Source organism: Epargyreus clarus, unplaced genomic scaffold (assembly GCF_041222505.1).
Source record: "Epargyreus clarus isolate Ecla_fem2 unplaced genomic scaffold, WU_Ecla_fem_2.2 ptg000003l, whole genome shotgun sequence".
Lineage (NCBI taxonomy): Eukaryota > Metazoa > Arthropoda > Insecta > Lepidoptera > Hesperiidae > Epargyreus > Epargyreus clarus.
The window spans coordinates 1,473,790-1,497,379 of NW_027332211.1; the positions used below are offsets into that span (position 1 = coordinate 1,473,790).

The window sequence follows — 23,590 nt, forward strand, 5'->3', positions numbered from 1 at the left end:
CAGTGTATTTATACACTAAGGCGCCATCTAGTATCGGTTGGAATCGTATAGAAAGATCTAGAAGCATGACGTCAATCGCTGGGCCAGAAACCACAAACATTTTCAGTAAACAATTTTACTTTTCTATAAACTCTAAAAGACAATCATAATTACAAAAAATATTTTTTATCAAATAATTTGTCATTAACTTAATCCATTAATGTTGCTTTAAATGTACATTAAAACTGCTAAATAGTTTTTGCTTCAATAATTACATTATAATTATTTTATTACAAGTATTTTTAAAGCCTCATTTTTCATTAATGTTTCATATATTATTTTAGTACTTTTTTATTAGACTAATGTTGTAAATAATTAAATGTAAATTGTAAATAATATAAATAAAAACCTAAATAGTAACTAACTAACTTTTAGAAAAAATACATTTAAACATTTATATTGATATACAATATTATCATTGAGAAATCTTTATTCGTTTCATAAATAATATTAATCAAATATAAAATTTGTGATGTGTGTATTTTTTTATTACGTAAATTTCTACCAAATGTTTCACTTCCCTGCTTAATATTTTTGTTGTTCCATAGATGGCATTATTATCGTTGTAGATACAATTATAAAAAAGTTACATCACAAATATAATACATGCTACTCACCAACAGATGGCGTTAAAACCTAAAACTTGATCTAAATAATATAGATGTATGAGTTATTTAGTTTATGTTTATGCAAGTCGGATGCTAATAAATTAGACCATATTATTTAAAACTCGGTTATATTTTATTTCTAAAATAGTGGGTTACAAACGAGTAAAATAGAACAAATCATGAGGAAATATTGGCTGTAAAGTAAAATGAACCTTGCTCAGTGTTGATAGGGTTTACACCCCGTATAGGTAGGTACTTAGGTGTAGCATCAATCTAGACCCTCATGCCTACATATAGCACTAGAGTATTGATCGCTCCTCCCGCTACGAGCTAGGGCGTCTGGACTTTTTATTTTTTGGTTGCGCGATGCGCCATGCGCCGTCATTCGGTTATTAAACGGCGGAAGTGCAACAAGCACGCTCAGTTCACCATGATGGAACCTGAGCGGGATGGAAACAATTCTTATCCCTGGGTTCTTTACGACTCGGACGAATTCTGTAAAGCGTGGTCTATTCAATTGATTCCCGAGTTACAAATCAGGAGGATTAACAAAAATGACTCCCTTTTTCATGTGATCATCAACGTGAACCATATTTCCGTGGACGAGATATCAATGAAACATGACCGAGAATACCTTATTATTCAAGGTGACTACAAAGAAAAGAAAGAAAAGGCATACGAGTGTTATACGGCATACAACCACGTTCGGCGCATCAAGCTTCCGAAGGGTGTTAATATGAACTACGTGGACACGTGGACATCGAGAGACGGATTTTTAAACATTCTGGCGCCGATTGATGAATCGCCTGAACAGGATGGTCTAGTAACCATATATTATCCTTGCGCTAACTCCAAAACTGTCACGGACACTGCAAGAAGAACTTTGAATTGTGTGCAACAATATCGCTTCGAATCTATGTACAAGCCCAAAAAATCTCCATCACCAGGTACTGTAAAACTTGGATACGAAAAAATGTGTGCTCCGTGTTATCCAGCTCGGAACCCGCGAGCTCTGGCCAGAAGTGTGCGTATGTCAGGCAACCAAGGCAATGCTCCAGCCGGCACTATTCGTGGTCCATACGTTCATGTGAGACCTTCAGACGGGAACATTCGTGCACTTGGGATTAGGTTCGCTCAGCCGAGAGACAGGAATGCTCAAGATGATAACGTGTCTGCGCCATCCGGGAGAATAATTTTCGTACACGAAAATATGTACGGTCCGGCCGGGGATATATGCTCTCCAGGCGGTGCTCCAATGATGGGCCCAGGTGGAAATATAAGGCGTGTTGTGAGAGCCAATAACTACAATCAACCCATTGGCACAGTAAGTAACTACAATCAACCCATCAGTGCGGCCAATAACTACAATCAACCCATCAGTGCGGCCAATAACTACAATCAACCCATCAGTGCGGCCAATAACTACAATCAACCCATCAGTGCGGCCAATAACTACAATCAACCCATCAGTGCAGCCAATAACTACAATCAACCCATCAGTGCGGCCAATAACTACAATCAACCCATCAGTGCGGCCAATAACTACAATCAACCCATCAGTGCAGCCAATAACTACAATCAACCCGTCAATACTGCAAATAACTACAATCAACCCAATAATGCAACAAATAACTACAATCAACCCAACGATGACTATGAGGGTCGCAGATACCCGCAGGGCATGTATCAAGCAGATAACAATCGCAATGCCGAATATATTGCGATTGATAATAGATACTACATTATCCCTAGAAAGGATTACATTTATGGTGCAGAGATGGATCCCAATACTATCAATCATCAGTAAAAGTTTCCGTGGCAGTCGTCTACTAAATCTATCATTCCTACTCTTTTTCGGAATAAATGTATTAATTTTTGATATCAAAAATGATATTCTTGTTGTATTGTGACCGTAATAAAAATTTATTCGTGATTTGTCTTTAATTTTTCACCTCTTTCTCTTCTTTAACAGTCTGAACATTACCACCATTTTATTATTACAAGTTTTTGATTACTATAACAATGAAACTATAATAATATTAATTGAATAGAAATCTTAAACATTCTCTTCTTTAACAGTCTGAACATTACCACCATTTTAATTATATAAATTTTTGTTTACTATAACAATGATAAGGTGGTAGAATCCTATGTAGAGGCACCACTGCCAGACCTATTTCTACCTTATAACTTCAGTATAAAAGCTATATTCAGCTTGGATAGGTATGATAAGGGAGACATATTTAAAGCATTCCAGATTAAATCGAGTAACATGATTATTAGAACTTAATATTTACTTCCGTTACCATAATTACCACAAATGGGACAAACATTACGAATAACGAAATTGCTTGTCCTTACAATACAACAATATTGTAATCTAAATAGAATTATATCTATTACCTAAATATACATTACTTATATTACGAATATTAAATGATACTATAACATCTTTATTAATGATAATTCTTAATTTGACGCCCATTGTATCTATCCATTTTTTTTCTAAAAAAGTTCAAAATTTGATAATCTCTTCATACTAGACATCTTCGAATTTCGATCTTGGGTAGATAAAAATGGATAGATTGTATATTAATAATGGGCGTAACTCGTTTGGTTATTAAATATTGAGGCACGTATTACTTCCAGTCATGCAACCAATCACAGCGTCTAGATTCGAAAATCAATACAGCCCTCGCCCGGGCAGCGTTACCTAGTTATAGGTATTATGTACCTATTCTAGACCAATCTAAAGCTACTTCACACTAGTCGTATCTAATTGTTTCTATTATTAATTTGTTTTCATAATAATTTTCTTGATTCGTGTATCTATATGTCTACTGTTTATAGTTATGCAAGTGATTGTAATCCCAAATTTTGTTTCTACATAAATCCAAAATTGGCTAGTTGGAATTTATAGGTACATTAAATTTGTATTTATCTAAGTTAGGCTTTATGTGTCCTTTTTTATTGCAAGGGGGAAACCTTCACGACGACGTGGGAGCGACTCCGGGTTGTGTGGGATTTTAACCGTACTAAAACCCCTCTGGTGGCCGTCCTCGGCGCTTGGTGGAGAACTCCGGGATCTCCGATGGAACACAACCGGAGTCCTCCGAGCGCGATGCCCCAATCGGGCTTTTCCCTGGGGGAGCAGTTTTCCTCCCACACACCTAGTGTTTACAACGGTATGCGGCCACACACATCGTCGTCCTTCCCGGGGTTACTTGCTGGACGGTTCGAGCTCCCACTCTTACCGTCCGCAACCCCAGAAGCCCCCTTTTAGTCGCCTCATACGACAGGCAGGGGATACCGTAGCCCTATTCTAGTCCCGAGACTACAGGGACAAGGTTTTATGTGTCCTAGAAATTGTTCAAATAACAAGTATCAAAAATGAAGTGCAGATATAAAAAACAACACTACTATCTATATAAGCTATGTACGTAAAACTTTTTTCGTTACTGTTTTTTGTTTACTGTTCACTGTTGTTTGTTGTTTCGTTAAAACGTTACTGCTGCCCATGGATATCTGTAATCAACCCCAGATAGGTTTAGATATTCCTACCTAAGGTCAACCAAAAATGCGCCGCTACCCTTGAGGACTAAGCTGGAACGCCTTGGAAAAATAAGCCTTCCTTATCACACCCTTCAAACACAGAACACAGCAGCGTTTAACACTACTGTTAATAGGAAGAAATGGGTGTGGCTTTGCTTTTGAACTTAACACTTTTAACAACTTACCTTTTATCTGCTTCAAAACTTATATTCCTATGTATTTTTGTCTTTGCGTTAATATTCCAATTGTTTGAAGCTTTAGAAGAAAAATGTTTTGTTAAAAAAATATTTCAAAAGCTTGTAGAGGACAAGATATTTTACTTTCCAAATTTTACTTGCGCTACAATCTTTTAAAACAATTTATTTTGAAATATAATATATTCTCTGGCTGCAGATAAACATTCTGAAAATAAAAAAAGAAAAAAAAGAAATGAAAGTTTAATATAATAAACTTCGATTTAGTGATCGAAGATAAAAAGGATATATCTGGTACGTTACTTTCACTAAATTATTTTTAGTATATATGTATATACTTAATACACATATATTTTTATTGTCATGATACATTTCACGATATCCATAAATTCTACAAAACAAATTGATTGATCTGTTGTGAATGTTGCATCAAAACATTCGTATCTACAATATAAACAAGCGTCTATCAGTTTAAATATAAACATTACACTTACATTACATTACTTCGAGATACTTTCTGTGAAAGTAAATCCCGTCCATAGGTATGTCATCCAATGCAAACAAGTTTATTTTTAGATAAGTTTATTATAGCGTAGATTATTGCTTGCGAAATAACTCATAACCTGCTTCAGAAAATAACTAAAATGCAAGTTTAAATGGAACTATTTATTTATCACAGGAGTTGTACTATATCTTCTCAAATATGAAGTTTCTAATGAGCATTAAGCTCTGTATATTATTAAAAATACATGGAAAGGGTAAGGAAAATAAAACAATAGCTAGAGATACAATTTAGATATATATTCACGTAACTTAAAATTATAATTATATAATAGCACGAATCAGTCTTAGAAACAAAAGAACACAGTATTTACACATAAAATAACATTAATTACTCTTCTTGGATTTGGATTGACTCAGGAGATCCAATTTGCTTTTTGACAGGGCCTGTGTGTACGATCGGAACGATTTTTTCACCCGAAGATGGTAACGCCAGGACTAATGGTGCGCTGATGGATAGCACTCCATCTGAAGATAGCTTCGACTCCACTGTATCGGGCAGACATCCTTCCGGCAAGGCGTATCTCCTTACGAACTGTCTGGAAACATAGCCGTGTTCATCCCGTTTCTCTTCGTGTTTTCCTTCGACAACTACGTGCCGGTCGACGACTTTAACGCTTATTTCGTCCGGTGCGAAATGCTGCACGTCAATGTTCACCTGGAATTTCTCACCGTCTGTGGATACTTTTGATCCCTCCGTCACTGCTAGCTGGTTCATAGCATTCACCAACTGCTCCATGGGTCGCATAATTTGCTCCAAAGGCATAAACATGTTTTCCCAGGGTTTCATAAACTGTCTAGGATCGAAGAACTCACGAGGAACGACTTGGTTGAACGGGAACATATTATTTGGCCCATAGAAGTCACGGTCCATCCCACGCAATGGTCGCTGAACGTCGTATAAATACGGGAGCAGAGACATTGTAAAGAAATTGTTCACTTCACTGCACTTTTCTTATCTTAAAACTTTGGCGCGTTTACTCAGATATGACACGGAACGGCAGCAGGGGCCTTTATATAGTCCCCACAGCGCCACCTGTTAGCCGCTGCGCGAATGTTCGTGAATGTTCAAGACCTTTCGCATTAATTATTAGCGTCCAACGTAGTCGAGAATGTTCTATTCATACATAGCGGCACACTATTCTAGAAATTATGTGTATTCTGCGCCATCTAGTGCCGAGTAGCTAGTAACTTTACGAAGTAGTACACAAAGAAACAATAAGTATGTAGGTATCGCAGCTATAGTACTGCTATAGATTGTCTAAATACGACGACTCTATAACTCTATACAATAGCTTTGGTAAAGCTCTTTTGAAGCTCCGGGACGAGTTTTCATGAGTTAAATGTGTCTCTTGCATCAAATAGGTATTTACGATATTAAGGTTAAACAATATTTACATTGGCATATTATTTTTTAATATAATTAACTGTATACCGACACAATTTGGATAGGTATTTTACAAAATAATTATGTTATTTCACATTTTTCAATTAGAGTGGATAATCATTAAGTGTGTATATAACACAAAATAAATAAGATATAATTGGAACTTACCACCATCAAAAATAATAACCTTTATTTTTGGTCTTGGCCGGGGTATTCCACCGCACGCCCAGACAAGTAGACAATAACCTTACCTTGAGGCTTGAGTAGGTAGTAGGTAAAATATTTTGATCAAAATATACAGCTCTAAGGTTAACTAGGTACCTATATATTTTTTTAATTGGTATCCACTAATATCAAGAGTGTTCCCGAAGCGCAACGATTGTTTTTATTACTAGTTGTGCCCTGCGGTTTCACCCCCGTTAAAAAGAAATAACGCGGCTAAAACCTCGGGGCATAGCTAGTTCTAAAATATAAGTAGCCTAAGTTACTCCTCATAACATCAACTACCTACCAACAAAAGCCCCGTCAAAATCGGTCCAGCCATTTCAGAGATTAGCCAGAACAAACAGACAATAGTACATTACAATACGAGGACGAAATAGTACATTACAATACGAGGACGAAAAATTTTTTTCTGACAAGTGTGAGTTTGCAGGCCGAGCCGCAGGCGAGGACTGCAATCACACGAGTCAGAAAAACATTTTTCGTCCGCGTGTTGTATAAAATTTTATATTACGGGGTCGGAAATGGGGGTTTTGCGCACGCGAAGCGTGCGTAAAACGTCCATTTACGCACGCCGTGATATAAAATTTTTTTCTGACAAGTGTGAGTTTGCAGGCCGAGCCGCAGGCGAGGACTGCAATCACACGAGTCAGAAAAACATTTTTCGTCCGCGTGTTGTATAAAATTTTATATTACGGGGTCGGAAATGGGGGTTTTGCGCACGCGAAGCGTGCGTAAAACGTCCATTTACGCACGCCGTGATATAAATGTTATTTTGGTGCATGGTATATTCATATGCATATAGTAAAAAGCGATTATTTCAAATATTAAAAACAGACTCCAATTTTATTTAATTATATCATAAATTAGTAATCTATGAATTATATATTAATTAGTTTAAATTGATATCTTAACTTAAATAGGTATTTAGGCAAACTTAAGCAAGTATTTTTTTGTCCATTTAAATATAAAAAAATGAAGTGTCCGTTTGAAAAAAAAATAATTTCATTTTTAAACAGTTCTTAAGCTAAGGTTTTTGTATTGTGCAACCATATAAACCGGTTTTAAGTGTTATGTAATCTGTCTATCAATGAGCCAATCTTGGAAATAACAGCAAAGTATATCCCTTATTGTATACTTACCAATTAAATTACTTTTACATTCCGGTACTTTATATCCTGGAATAATATAATCAGTATTTTAAGGTAAAAATATAAATAAAACTGCGGATGTGCAGGAACATTCCAGTTATTGTTTAATTCTGAGGACAGTCCAGACAAATATATAGTTCAAAGCCCAGTTCGTGTCGCCACCTCTGCTCGTCCTCGAAACGGCGCTCCTCTAGAGCCAGCCGCCGCTCCTCGAACTTCTGATTTTGTTCTAAGCGGCGCTCCTCTAGAGCCAGCCGCCGCTCCTCCAACGCGACCCGCCGCTTCTCCAACTCGAGCCGCTCGCGTTCATCGGCGCCCCGACGGTTTTCTAGGTCAAGGACCCAACGCGGTGGAGGCACTATAACAAATAAAATTAAGTGCTCACACTGCTGCAAAGATTTTCCGAATGAATGATTTACAAATCATGCAACATCACCATGCATGATGATTTTGAAAAGAATTGTTAGCAAAAGTTTTTGCGGATCGTTTTTTACTGAACGATAAGCGCCCCATAAAAATATTTGTTCCGTGCGGGAATTGAACCCGCGTTGCCCAACAAAGAAGAATAATCGCTGCGCTAAGCGTGCTGACAAACGTTAGTTTTACCTTGGGTCCTTGACAGCTCAGCATGACCGTCATCTTCGTCTTCAGCGACATGTTTCCTTTTTTCTGAAACAAAAATATTGATGAATACTTTACTCCTTTGTTCAAGTAATTATATTGTTTTAAAAATTCCTCTCTATGGCATAATGACATTTCAATAGTTGATCATATATGTAACAAAGAGATCACGGAAGAATGAGAACATGGAAGGATTTTAAGGAATCTGAGAATGAGGTCAAGGTATATAATAACATGTACTCAGATGACATGAAGTTTGCTTATGCAGTGGCTACACTTCATAGTGCTAAACCAAGGAATTTTGGCGCTAGTGTCGAAAATTGTGGGCACTTTAAACGGAACTAGTTTAATGGTTTAGTGCGCTTATTATAGGAAATGTAGCCGCTCTTTTAAAAATAACTTACTAGGTCGTTTGCGGGCGCTTGGGATTGGAGATGGCTCAACCTCCGGCTCTGACTCCATTTGAATTTCACTTTCTAAAAACATTAAAGATTTATATATTAATGTCTATTTTAGTAGCATGATAAAAGATGAAATTATAATGTATGAGTAACTACTGTACATATTTAGGTATGTTGGCGGTCGGCATTCTTTTCATAGCTTTTTTTTACTCTATTTTAAGAAATATTAATGTTTATTTTGAATTATTCTATTTTATGTTCTTTAATAAAAAAAACCTTACAAGAATACAAAAAGTGCCAGTCTAAATTGTTTCCTTGCTATACCCACAATGCCCAACCTCCATCATCAACAAGGTATCTACAAATTATTATTAGCTAAATTGCCCAACCAATAACAGTCAAAAAAATTAAACTCATGTTTCTTTGAAAAAGTTGTTTGTTATTAGAATATGTATAAGCATTTTACTCTTATTACCTATAAATTATTCTTAATAATGTAAATTATGTCACCTACATACCCAATGGAATAGAGTTGCTGCCAACAATGGGGCTGTCTGATTCCAGGGGCAGCACTATCACCCGTGATTGTGGTGGTGGTGGTGGTGGTGATGTTGGTGGTGGTGGTGATGGCAGTAGCACATCATCACCCATCTGATAAAACAAAATGTTATTAGTTTTCCATCTATGTGTAAGAGTTTAATTTCATTGCACAGCAATAATTATATTAGGTAGGGTAACCTACTGTTTTGGCTTATTGGGTTAGTACAGTCATAGAGTATGTTTTGATTTTACATATTATTAAGTAGCAGTAAATGGTACTGATAATTTAATAAAATTATAATTATGATTGTATAATAATATCATAATACCTACCTAGAAAGCTAAATAGTAGTAAAAAAGTAGATATGTATATCTATTATCTACTTAATATTAAATAAATCATTCCACCCCCAAATCTTAGCTAAGAACACATTTGATAAAGTCCCTTATCAAACAAAACAATGTCAATTAAAATGGTTTAACTACTTAGGAGCTAGGTGCAACAAAAACAGACAGACACACACACTTATAATATCCAAAAATAGACTAATATAATCACTTAATTTGCAAGGATAAAAATCATAAGAAATAATAAAGAGGAAATAACAAAAATTTTCCACCCCGATTATAGATAGGATTCGCTCCTCTAATGGTGTCAAAATGCCACATGGCGGGCCCCCGCCAGTACCACCACCATGCTGGCGAATTGCTGCCCCTTTCTTCTTCACCTTACATTTGAGGTCACCCCAGTACTAAAGTGCAAAGGAACGCAACACACAAAAGTTAGTTTGAGCACTTAATAGGTAAGTTAATCCATAACCCTCCTTCAATGTTAATGAGTAATTTAATTAATCACTCCTGCAATAACACAAACACCATAAAACAAAATGCTAATAAGAAAGTAAGTATCTTATCATATTCAATAACTCATGCAATAGCACAAACACAACACAAAAACAAAATGATTTAACAACAAACAAGTACCTAACCTATCATATGTTATCAATTAAGGTTCATAAATACTCACTTGTCGCCACTCTTTTGCAATTTTGCGAGCTGCGGGCATTTTTGACCTCTGAAACACATTACAGAAAACTAAATAATTATAGTGGAAGCTCTCTCTAGCTTATTTAAAGGGATATTATGTGTACTTAATATAATGATTCCCCTCATTTGTACTTGTAGTGTTTGGCGGGAAACACGGCTCGGCGACACAATAACTTCGAAAAAGCACAAATCGTACAAGCACCATAGGTAGGAACCTATGGTGCTTGTGCACAGAACACCAAAGAATAACTTTTCACATAGGGACAATTAATAAAAAGAGTACTTACGTATGAATTATTATCACAATGATCAAACAAGTAACAACCACGCTAAACGCCAACGGCCACCGCTAATTTGTTGACACTGACAGGACGCGTTTAGTTTTTCAATGGCTTAATAAAAAAAGGCAATTATTTTGGTGTGATATAATGTACTTGTAATTACATTAATATAATAATTTAACATAGTAACTAAAAAATTACAAATATTTTCATTAAATTAAATATTTTTAATTAATAAAATAAAAACCGTAAACCGTAATCAACTAGCATTAACCAAACGCAGTTGCCAGACTTATTTCGTTCATTTTTAACCGACTTCAAAAAAGGAGGAGGTTTCTCAATTCGACCGTATATAAATATATATTTTTTTTTATGTTTGTTCGGCGATTTTTTTCGATCAATAAAGTTAAAGCTAGAGCTCTTACAAAAGTGCGGCGATCATAGGCGGTCGCTCAAAATGAAAGCTATGCTAAGTGCTTCGCTTTACCTTTCATCAACGCTATAGCCATATATTAAGTGTATCATCTATGGCTATAGCTATAGCATTGGGATAGGCGGTAGACCCACAGGGCGGTCTTAAGAATTTGCCCGGGGCCCTTGGGCACACCCCGAAGTAATGATTTAGGAAAATATAAAAACCCGACTACGTTGCACTTATTTGTAGTAAAATTTAAAATAAGAAAAAGCCCAATTTTGAATTTATACTTATTGTTAAAGTACAACAACAACATTAAATTTTAGAAATGCTGACCTTAATTTTTAGCAAACACTTGTCGTGTAAGAGAATAATTTTTGGCCTTTAGGAGGGCCCTGAGACTTCTGTACCCATAAGGAATAGGGAAAACCCAAGGACCATGGAGAAAATGATGATAGGTAATAGGTAGGTCTAAATAAGTTTATAAGTTCACATTTATTATTCAACGCGATCGAGCATTGACATGCCGCGAACGAGTGATAAGAATTATTCATTATTTTATTACATCTTAGTAGGTACCTAATGTTATGAATAGATTGATTGTATCGTGTGCAGTGTCAGTAGGATATCTCAGTGCGGGCTACGTAACCGACCTAGCGGGAAAATGAATAACATACCAATTATTGGTTTAATATTAGCTGTTTTTAACGGGTAAGTCACGAATTAAATACATGAAGCTTATAATTTTTGGTAAAGTAATATTGTGTTTTCGAATATGTTAATGTTTGTAGATAAAAAGTTACTAATTCAATTAATTATTTATAAACATTTAAAGAATATTAAACTTAAACTTTAACACCACACATGTAGTTTACATTTATAAATCGGTAGATCTAGTCTAGAAGTATAAAGTTTTGTTCAGGCGTTCCAATCCATAATAATATAATTTCTATGTACCTACATAGAACAGTAATACTATATTTTAAAAAATATATTCTCTATAGTAAGTACATGCCCAATGTAAAAGATTGTTTTAAAGTAATAAATACAAATACGTACCCATTACGTAGTAGGTATTACTTTTGAAGTCGATTGAAGTTCGTACTTTCTTGTAGCATAACTTGTAGCATAATTATAATAATTACTATCTAGTTACAATGTATGTACACATTTATTCACATTATTATTTTATACTGTACAGAAACTTTATGATACTTCACTCAATAAACCTTATTTATTACTGTTTTACTTATTATATAAATTATCTATGAATGAATCGCATTCATGTTTTGAAGAAGGAAAATTAAAAATAGTAAGTAGGTAGATAAATTTTTAAACAATATGAAGTGTGATAATATGTTATAATGTATTTAATGATTAAGACAGATTTTATATATTATTTTAATAATTTAGGGTTCAAGGGGGCGTTGCGTTTCGGAATGGGGAGTTATGTTTTCCGAAGAACTTTTACTTCGGAGTGGCCACCGCGTCGTACCAAATTGAGGGTGCCTGGAATGTATCAGGTAAGAATAATTTGTTACCAGCTCTTCAGAAAAAGCCTCTGATATAAATTTTAATGTGATAATGCGTACTTTTTCAAAGTACTTTCCTTTGTCGTATAAAATAGTCGTGTTCATTCGTCGATCTTGAAATGGAATAGTGATCACAATTTCTGTAAGCCTCAGTATTTAACTCCTAATAGCATTGGAGTTCCACAAGTCGACTGAAGATACGTCGGATACACCTCAGTAAGTTGAAACACTTGGTGAAAGTATCTCTGTCCTTCCAAACCCTAAGACAGTCCTGCAGTCTGCCAATATTTTACTGTATGATTATAGTATTTTCAAGTGTCTTTTGTGAATTCACAGGCAAATCCGAGAGCATCTGGGACAGATACACCCACGAGCATCCGGAGAGGATCTTCGACCACAAGAACGGTGACGTAGCGGCTGACTCCTACCATCGGTTCCGGGAGGACGTCAAGCTGATGGCAGACCTCGGCGTCAAGTACTATCGCTTCTCCATATCCTGGCCGAGGGTGCTACCCACCGGACTTGCTAAGTACGTTACCTACATCTTATCATCAATTTCATCAACAGATTCTTATTCCACAGCTGAATACGGTGCAGTTCATAATTATTTACTAAACTTGCGATTGGTAGATTATATGAGTATTCTACCAATACATTGAGAATATTTTTCAAAAAAAATCAGAGCATTATGAGAAAACGTACTTGGTTTTATCACGATTTTTTCACAGTCAATGTTTCGATTTCTAACCACTAGGATATCTTATTAATGGTTAGTGCTCCAGATGACGGTACTGGAGAACGGATATGTACATGTGGATCGTCGTGTAGAGTACGTACCTACTCATTTACTAAATCTGTATTATACATTTTTTTATAGTATAGGTGTAGCAGACGAGCATGCAGTCCATCTGATGGTAAGTGGCTACTGCTATCCATGGACATCTGTAATCAACCCCAGATAGGATTAGATATTCCTACATGAGGTCGGCCACAGATGCGCCGGTACCCCTGAGGACTAAACTGAAACGCCTCGGAAAAGTCTGTCCCCCATACCACACCCCTCAAAACGGAGCACAGCAGCGCCTAACTGCTGTTATTAGGTAGAAGTAGGTGAGCCGGTGGTGCCGCCGGAGTCGAACCACAAAGGATTCTACCACTTGTCTTTTCTACAGCGAAATCAATGAAGACGGCATAAGGTACTACAGAGAGCTGATCAACGAGCTGAACCGGAACAAACTGATGGCGCTCGTGACGATGTACCACTGGGACCTGCCGCAGAGCCTGCAGGACCTGGGCGGCTGGACCAACCCCATCATGGCTGACTACTTCGTGGATTATGCCCGAGTAGGTGTTTTTTTTTCATTTTCGAAATTATTTCATATGCCTAGTTTTTATAGTAAAAGTCACAGATTAATAAATAGTTAGTAAAAGTTTAGATTTATGAGTCTTTTATTATAGCGATCACAATACCGATCTGGACCACAGTGCGTGTACCTGCGACATAGAAATTCTTGCTGTGGAAGAAACTTAGATATAAGGAACTTTAGTACTTCGGCATACGTGGCAACGCATTTATTACCAGTATAAGGCAAAACTCCTATTCTATAAATATGAAGTTGGGTAGTCACAAATGGTCATCATTGACAGTGATATCTTATTGTCTCTCTACCCCTTTTGTCTCTTACAAAAAGACATGTTTAATAATTCCAGGTGTTAATAAAATCGTTCGAGGACATGCGTGTTGACTGGATAACGTTCAACGAGCCGCTGTCGTTCTGCCAGGCGGGGTACGGTGGGATGGACGCGCCAGGGGCCAACGCCAGCGGCTTCGAGGACTACCTGTGCGGCCACAACGTGTTGCGGGCACATGGGATGGCCTACCGCATGTATAAGCGGGAGTTCCCGCATTTGAATGGTAGGTCATACCTAAGTCATACTCATACGTAAGTCATAAGGTAAGTTGGTAAGTCAAGGGATCAGAAGATAACGTACCAACTGTGTTAGGGATGGTAATCTGATCGATTGACACAATTTTTGTGGATCGAAAACATTCGATTGTTATAGATACTACTACGAATAGATGACGTAGTGAATAAATATCTGTACCAAAAGATGAATATTTAATTTTTCTGTTGCGACTTGCAAACATTTTGCGAATTAGAAAAGTACTAAAAATGAATATTTGATTTTTTAAGTCTTCATTTCTTTGGTCATATAAGTAGGCAGATACACTGCAGATAAGCCTTTTGCCGATCTCCAGAGCGACAAATAAAATTAAATAAACAATATTTAATTTGCGATATCAACGTTTATGTGTATATTTTATTATAGCTAATTATAGTCATTATATTTGGTTGCTACGGCAAATTAAACCTGCTCCACTATTGTAGGACTTATATATTTTGTAGCGCTTTTAGTTTTGATGTTTTTGAACGCATATTTGAAGTTCAACCGTTGAACAATAAAGCTTTACTATTACGTTAATACATAATACATATTTCATTGATAATACTAGCATGGCGATGCCTTGTATAAATAATGAGCTCAAAGGTTATAATAAACTGATAAATCTATGATTTAGAATCCAATTAATTTTATACCAAGCTGTCGATTACGCGTTTCGTTAGAGGGCGTAAATCAATCAAGAACAGTCTTCACCACAGAGGCGGTCTTCACCTTACAATGTATACTTAAATACAGATATTTTTCAATTGACAATTAATAGACGAATCCTATAGCTACGTTGATGAATGTTACATGTAATATAATTAGCCAAGCGCGAGTCGAACTCGCACACAGAGGGTCCCGTACCGTCATACCAAATTTACATCTACATATTTTTACCACGCTTTTAATAGTTTGACCTCTATGTATGTATGTAACGGAATATATGAACTCAATTTTTACCCACTTTGAACGGTCTGAATAATTTAAAATTTTGAACACTTATCAAGAACCGATGACAATACACGATTTTAATAATTTTATCCCATCCCTCTCATCAGAATTGTCAGGACTTACTTACTATTTTTTGTGGATTTTAGCGTGGTTTAGCGTGGTAGAATATAATTTTATTTTTAGTATTCGTTATCATAGTAAGTAAATTAACTCTGTACCTATTCCAGTTCAATACACGCTACAAAAAACGCCGAAAGATAACTCTTACTTATATGGCGACCCCCATTTATTTTTAAGCTTTTTTATTTTTAGTATATGTTGTTATTGCGGCTACCGTTAAAAATACAGTGTAAAAATTATAGAGCCCTGTAAGAGACAAAGTCTCCCCACTTAGTAATAGGTTACGGTTTTTACCCTTTAGGTACGAAACCCTACAAAAGATACATCATATTTTCATAAAAATAATACTTTCTTTTAGTTTGTTATTAATTATTACTTTCTAGAATTTTATCCTTTTATAACTCTGTGTTCTTGGAATTTGGTGACGCACTTCGTGCTCTTTGATAATATAGGGATAATATCGATATTTATTAGGTATCCATAATAACTTGCTCGATTCAGCTGTTACCTACTTTTTTATCAAAAGCTACTTCGTTGCTCATTTAAACATGACTTTCTGCCACTCTCGGATTTGGTTATCTATAGTCTTCGCATAGTTCTAAATCTATTGGTAACATTTTCATGCAAAAAAGCCTTTCCAAAAATTCACAACTTCTAATACGCCTTCGAAAGTTTCCATTTTAGAAAAACGGTATTTTTCTTCAATCTTGGATTTAATTCTCGATTTTCTTTACTACGCATACAATTATGGACTCAATACATCTTTATTTTTCATAATACAAAAGTAGCAAACGACAATTTTTTTTTATAATATAGAAGTAGCAGACGAGCATGCAGTCCACCTAATGGTAAGTGGCTACTGCCGCCCACGGACATCTATAATCAACCACAGATAGGATTAGATATTCCTATCTGAGGCCGGCCACAGATGCGCCGTTATCCCTAAGGACTAAGCTGAAACGCCTCGGAAAAGTCTGTCTCCCTTACCACACCCTACAAAACGTAACACAGCAGCGCCTAACACTGCTGTTATTAGGTAGAAATAGGTGTGGCGGTGGTGCCGCCGGAGTCGAACCACAAAGGGTTCTACCACCTTTAACAATGCAATTCACCTGATGGTAAATAGCTGCTGCCCATAGACATGCAATCAACTCCAGATAAGATTAGACTCCTACTCGAGTCCTGCCACACATGCGTTTCTATCCCCGCGAACTAAGTTGAAACGCCTCGGAGAACTATGTCATCCTCAATGTTACAATATTTTACAGGTGCAATGGGGATCACGATCGACATGGGATGGCAGGAGCCTGCCACCACCTCGCCAGAAGATCAGGAAGCTGCCGAAACAGCAAGACAATTCTATGTAAGGATAATAGACTAGGTTATGAGGAATAAGGCTTTTTCAAGGTAATATAATTCTTTGTGGGACACCGGAGGCACCAAAGCGACACCTATTTTGCCTTACAACAGAAGTCTTAAGCACTGCTGTGTTTCGCTTTGGAGGGTGCGATAATAGGGAGACATACTTATCTGAAGCGTTCCAACATAGACCTCAGAGGTAGCAAAGTATCTTCAAACTTCAGGAAAGACTTTCATCTTATTTGGAGGTGATTAGAGATGTCCATGGGGACAGGGGCACTCCACTATTATATGGGCGAAATAGACGCAATATGAAGTGTGGAGAAAATTTTATTAGATACTTATTTTGTGCGATCCAGCTCAAAGGCCAGACCACATGGGTTATAGGATTCTACTTCCGGCTCGAAGGCCAAAAGTATTGTGCGGTCCAGGTCGAAGGCTAGACCGCGAGGTGTGTAGGTATGCGGGCACGGCCACGCAATCCCACGGGAGGATATAAGTGGACTGTATAGTGTGAGAGGTATGACCCAATCCTCGTCCCAGCGGATGAGTAGCAAAACCACCAACCTTGCCTTCCAAGTCTATCTGCGGACTTGAATCGCGTCAGGAGGGACGCGCACGGCGCTGTCACGGGGCTCGAGGAAGCAAGCACGGCCTGATCTCCCGGAGGAGTAGTCTCTGCACTTCACAATGCACACGCGGCACAAGGGTAATCCACGTGGAAAGGAGCAGCGAGAGGGCACGTACAGAACGTCTGTAGGCTCCCGCCGAGCGCAAGACGACGACTGGTCGCACGAAGGGACATTGGCAAGACAACTCTGGTGGATATTTTGCTTCTACCCACATACAGTTGACAGAGATTGAACATAAATTACTGTGTTTTATTTTTTTAGTTTGGCTGGTTCGCCAATCCAATCTTCTCTAAAACTGGCGACTATCCTGCAGTCATGCGAAAACGAGTCGACGAGGCATCTAGACAGCAAAGGTACCCTCGATCGCGACTACCGACGTTCACGGCAGAAGAAGTCGAGTACATGCAAGGCTCCGCTGATTTCCTCGGCCTGAACCATTACACCACGTACCTGATATCGCCGAAGAAGGGCAAGATAAGCCCCCAGCCGTCCTTCGTAGAGGACGCCGGGATATACAGCACACAGAAAGAGGATTGGCCGAAAACTAATTCCACTTGGTTGAGAGTGAGTATTTTGTTAATGGCGGTTTAAAATTAGACTTAACGTAGTTTCGAGGTTCGATTCCCAGGTTCGCCTATGATTTTCCGAAGTTACGTGCGCATTAAACATTAATTATTATCTATCATTATTTGCTTAAACGGTGAAGGTAAAGTTGTGAGTAAACCTATGCACCTAAAGTTTTAGTGCTTAAGGAAGTCTGTATTTAACTCCAGAGAAAATAAAAATCAGATATGCGTTGCTACTCCTGAAGACACTTTGGGCGTTTCGTGTCTGCCCTCTTAAGTGCTATAAATTTCTCTCTTATTACACCTTTCATACCAAAATGTAGCAGCGCTTAAAACTGTTATTATCAGGCAATAATATTTATGGTAGTAGTGCCTTCAGGCTCTGAACACGAAGAGTACTACTTTTTAGCTTTTTTTTACAAAATAAGAGTGGCAGACGAGCATGCAGTCCACCGGTAAGTGACTACTGCTGTCCATGGACATCTGTGATCAACCCCAGATATGATACGATATTCTTACCTGACATCGGCCACAGATGCGCCGCTACCCCTGAGGACTAAGCTGGAACGCCTCGGAAAAATACTTCCTTACCAACACACAACATTTGTCACAATATACAAAATCTTTATTTGTCCAGGTGGTCCCCTGGGGGTTCAGAAAAGCGCTGAACTGGATAAAGCGGACGTACGAAAACCCAATCGTGCTCATAACCGAGAACGGTGTCTCCACTCCCCCTGGGCTACATGACCGGCGTCGTACTGCCTACATCCTGAGCTACCTGCGCGCACTGCACGCCGCAATCGCGCTGGACGGCTGCCGCGTCGTCGGTTATACGTACTGGAGCTTGATCGATAACTTCGAGTGGACTAGGGGATTCTCGTAAGTCATCTGGCATGTCGTTTTGGATTGAAACTGTCCACCGGTTTATACATTCTGGGGCGGCCCTAGAGCGGCGCAAGCGGTGCCACCGTATCGGGCAACGTCACATGAGGGGCGCCAAAAAGACATACATGGGGGCAAAATCGTAGAACTATCACTTTAAAAACGTTGTTTTTCATTTACATGATAAGTAGCTAAAATCCCTACTAATATTATAAATCCGAAAGTAACTCTGTCTGTCTGTCTGTCTGGTTGTGTCTTCTTCACGCCTAAACCACTGAACCGATTTTAATGAAATTTTGTACAAAGATAGTCTGAGACCCGAGAACGGACATAGGATAGTTTTTATCCCGGAAATCCCACGGAAACTAGGCGTGGCGATCTGAGATCTATTAATCGGAAAATCGATCTTTTGGACCAAAAAAATCGATTATTTTAATCGATATTAGTAAGGATTGAATTGTAAACTATGCATTTGATCAAGTGATGATCTTGACTTGGTACGACCAATTTTCGCCAGATGGTGCCACTGTTGTTCCAATGAAGGTACGAATTTTCAATTTTATGTATGTTAGTATGTCATATTATTTTCTTTTAAACGCGGGCGCAGCCGCGGACAAAAACTAGTAAAGTATAATTCTTAGCTTCAGGAATATACAAAAAGACTGACGAACCTCTATGAAACCTCTATGTATATTTGTAACACCAAAGAAACTATTTGCCAAATTTTGCATTGATAAATTCTGTTTTTTTTCTTAAGTTAATATAACATTTTAAAGTAATATTTAAAATCTTCCGTAATCTTGCTACGAAAAAGCTATGCTAAATCAATTTATTTTTAGGGAGAGATTCGGTCTCTACGAAGTGGACTATTCATCTCCAAACAAAACCAGGACAGCGCGAGAGTCTGTGAAGTTCTTCAGCCACATCGCCAAGACCGGCTGCCTGCCTACCTTGAATTGGGTTGCGCAATTCCAGAACTGAACTTAAAATATGTTGTGCTTAAGGAAGTTTGTGAGTAAATAATATAGTGTTGTTCAAAGTGTGGAGTGAGGTGGTCGTATATAAAGGATAGTGGGTCTTAAGGCCTATCAATGGGGTCGCATATAAAAGGAAGATGTCGCACAAACATATTGAAGTGTATTCTACGTGTAATGATAATATGATATTCAAATTTAATTTTTGCATACAATATTATTATAAGTACAAAAACTAAAACGCAACTATCAGGAGGCTTTCCTGGTATCGATTTTTAATTGCACACTGATTGTGTAGCTTAGATAAACAAGCATTTATATAATTTTAATGTTAAATTGATTTTATAACTTAAACATGCTAAATGATTTAATAATAATATTCTGCTATCAAATAAACTCCTATTCAATTAATGAATTTGGCTGAATAGGGCCAGACTTTATATAAGATCAATTATACTGATGTAATGTAAGAAGGTGCTTGTGTGTTTGATCCCTGTGCCTAAGACAGTGTTTTTCAACATATGGGTCACATCCCCTGAGCGATCACAAAGCCTGTAAGGTATCTTGTTCGCAACAAGACAGGAAGTCTTAGTAAAGTATAATATAACTGAAAAAATATTTAAAATAAAAAAATATTAATTTAGAAATTTTATGTAATTAATTTTGTATTTAACTGGAAAAAATATTTATTCATGGATTTCATATTTATAACATAATACATATTTGAAACAGGAAACACATTTTTTCACAAAATACGTGTTTTAAAAAAGGTTGAGAAACACTGCCTAAGCATCAAAGTCACAATAGAAAATAAAACACATTATTCAACAGAATCTGATATTTTATTGCAAATATATTCATGCTTTTACTTAACCTATACCCGGAAGTCTTCCACTTCCTAAGGACACTTATTTTTGGACATAATTTACTCACCTACTTAACACATACAATACAAATAACTATTATTGCTAATAGTAAGGCATTTATACAAAAATATAGCTTGAATGCTTCACAATAACTTATGTACATTCTATATTTGTGCGAATGTATCACAATAAGATTTCATTATAGTTTGGTTCTTAAAAATTCGTTATGAAACGAGAAATATTTTATAAACTTTAATACAACTTGTATAGAAATAAAAAATGGAGTTTAAGGTCAAAATTGGCTTTTGGCTTACGGCTCCGTGGCACTAATATATCAAAGAAAAGAATATGCCATGAATACGCAAGATTAAGAAATGTTATTCAAATGAGTGCCATATAAAAATTATCGTATTTTTTATCTTAACTTAGCGGACAAGTTGTTAAATATATCCTTATCCCAAAACTGCTTCCATGAAGTCGATTACAAACCCTTATTAGCCCTAATGAACGAAATGTAGCACCCCATTAGTACCTTCAACGCCCTTTAAACCAAGAAACAACAACAATAAATTGCTATTATAAGCCATAAATAGGTTTTACTTTCTATAATCTTAACTAAACTCTTCATTTTTTATTTCGATACAATTAAATATATTCATACAATAGTTAATAATAAAACAGTTACTAACTATCAAATGATATGTGTCTTGGCACAATAAAATCGAATAATTAAGAAAATATCTTAACATTGTTATATTTTAAAATATCTTATCCTTAAATATCATATAGTCTCTTACGTTACGAATAGGATTAAGAGACATAATCATTAATAATACATTGTTTGAAGATTAACCCTGTTTTATAAGGAATATATAATTATTACAATCATTTTTAGTAAAAACCTTTTAAAATACAACAAACATACAAGCTGCATCGAATCTATATCATTTAAACAATTTTAACAAACATATTTACATATTTAATATGGAATAATTTTTATTATTTTGTATAATATAGAAGTAACACAATGAGCATACAGTCCAACTGATGGTAAATGGCTACTGCCACCTATGGACATCTGTAATCAACCTCAGATAAGATTAGATTCCTACCTGCGATCGGCCAAAGATGCGGCACTACCCCTGAGAACTAAGTAGGAATTTTGAACGCCTCGGATAGGAATGTCTCACTGTTAATTATTTCATATATAAATAGTAAGTAAAGTTTAAAAAGTATATTATTATTATTCAATAAATATATTGGTTTGATGCAGTTTGTATGTTTATATGTGCGTCAATTTATTTCTGCATATAGCTTATGCCAATAAAGATGTTATAAAAATGGCGCTTCTAATAATATCTCGCTAATATATGTGTGAGCGAGAAACACATACAAAAGCTGCATTTATAATACATTCTTTATGGAAACAAGTATACAGTGGCAATACATATTTTTCTTGAAAATCATGTATCAACATGTATATAAAATAATTATTACATAATAATTTCATTGTTTTTTCTCATTTTCATCGCTATCTCGTATAAGGAGTGATTGGCTTCTTGTGAAAACTTGAAATTTTACTAAATCATTACCTGCATTCAATAATAATCAATAATTGGAATCATGTTTGAATACTTAGATAAAAATATAAATGTCAATACGTAAATAATACAGTGAATTAGATCAACAACAATATTAATATATGTTTTCTGCTACTATTCTAATAGTTATGCCTATCAAACATCGAATTTGACAATTTCTGTAACAAATTATTCAACATTTCGATAGATTGATTATTAACAACAAGTATTACAGAATACATGTATTGCATACCAACACACTACTCGCAAGATACTACTATTAATGCTCATTACATGTGGCGCCCTCTCACGCGACGGCGAAAACGTGAAACTCGGAAAAAACGAGTATAACAACTGTATAATAAAACTGATTTCTACGTAACTAAATACATTTTATAAATATTCGTAACATTCGGTTATATTATTGCTATACAGTGGAGATATGAATGGGTATTTGGAATAATTATATGTAACTTTAAAATTTGTATTGGACAATCTGTCTGGCAAAGTAAAATTAATGTGAATTACTCTATAGTAGGAAGACCCTAGGGGGCTAAGCGGTGGAAAGCCCCAAGGGGGCAAATTTCAGAAAGTTGACGATCTAAGCCCTTACCCTAGAATCTAAAATGATGTGCGTTAAGTCCATCCGTGAACTTTTATAGGACCACAAAATTTGAGAAATGGGACGGGACTATTTTCGCCAACTTTCGACTTATTTAGGAGAATATTATTTTTCATCCCCTTTCTAAAACCTTTTTTGACATCAAAGTTTGCCTTTGGCTGGGTCAAGTCCCCAACCGAAATATAATAGGTTACATCTAGTCTTCTTACCCAAAACGTAATCTTTGTGCATCAACTATGAGTATAGAAAACTTGTTTGTTTGTGCGTTTGAACGTAAAATTGTGCATATCAATACCCCATTCACACCTCACAAATATAACTACATATCAGCCTCAACATAATACTATCTACGGTTCAGTTACTAGAGTTCTGGTCAATACAAAAAAAACTTTACTTTAGAAAGAGATAGTAGATTTTTTTAAATGTTCAAAATATAACCAAAGTGTAACTCCGTTTCGAAATTTGATGATTTATGACACTGTATTTATCTGCCTACTACATATGTCTACTATGAACCCGCAAGTCCTTTTAAAAGATTTG

The 23,590-nt window shown here is 36.3% G+C and overlaps 3 protein-coding genes across 5 annotated transcripts; 1 reads left to right on the forward strand and 2 right to left on the reverse strand.

The window, feature by feature from the left end:
• Positions 1 to 5,173: 5,173 nt before the first annotated feature.
• On the reverse strand, positions 5,174 to 5,957 carry LOC140749506 (protein lethal(2)essential for life). Its single transcript, XM_073082581.1, has one exon. It carries the CDS (start codon positions 5,874 to 5,876, stop codon positions 5,286 to 5,288), a length of 591 nt encoding a protein of 196 aa, XP_072938682.1. The 5' UTR covers positions 5,877 to 5,957; the 3' UTR covers positions 5,174 to 5,285.
• A 1,838-nt stretch (positions 5,958 to 7,795) lies between these two features.
• Positions 7,796 to 10,683, reverse strand: LOC140749522 (uncharacterized). 2 transcript variants are annotated; one of them, XM_073082606.1, is made up of 6 exons: positions 10,611 to 10,683; positions 10,304 to 10,351; positions 9,255 to 9,387; positions 8,740 to 8,811; positions 8,321 to 8,383; positions 7,796 to 8,072 (listed from the first exon to the last, which is right to left on the reverse strand). In XM_073082606.1, the coding sequence occupies exons 2-6, from the start codon at positions 10,340 to 10,342 to the stop codon at positions 7,819 to 7,821; spliced, it is 561 nt and encodes a 186-aa protein (XP_072938707.1). In that variant the 5' UTR covers positions 10,343 to 10,351; positions 10,611 to 10,683; the 3' UTR covers positions 7,796 to 7,818. The 2 variants fall into 2 exon arrangements, with proteins under 2 accessions (XP_072938707.1, XP_072938715.1); XM_073082614.1 differs by lacking the exon at positions 10,611 to 10,683 and having other exon boundaries at positions 9,255 to 10,028.
• Positions 10,684 to 11,563: 880 nt separating this feature from the next.
• Positions 11,564 to 20,074, forward strand: LOC140749539 (myrosinase 1). Of its 2 annotated transcripts, none has more exons than XM_073082632.1 (9): positions 11,564 to 11,730; positions 12,433 to 12,542; positions 12,888 to 13,080; positions 13,724 to 13,895; positions 14,262 to 14,466; positions 16,838 to 16,932; positions 17,822 to 18,124; positions 18,764 to 19,005; positions 19,848 to 20,074. In XM_073082632.1, the coding sequence occupies exons 1-9, from the start codon at positions 11,684 to 11,686 to the stop codon at positions 19,987 to 19,989; spliced, it is 1,509 nt and encodes a 502-aa protein (XP_072938733.1). In that variant the 5' UTR covers positions 11,564 to 11,683; the 3' UTR covers positions 19,990 to 20,074. The 2 variants fall into 2 exon arrangements, with proteins under 2 accessions (XP_072938733.1, XP_072938726.1); XM_073082625.1 differs by lacking the exon at positions 11,564 to 11,730 and adding an exon at positions 12,272 to 12,339.
• Positions 20,075 to 23,590: the final 3,516 nt, after the last annotated feature.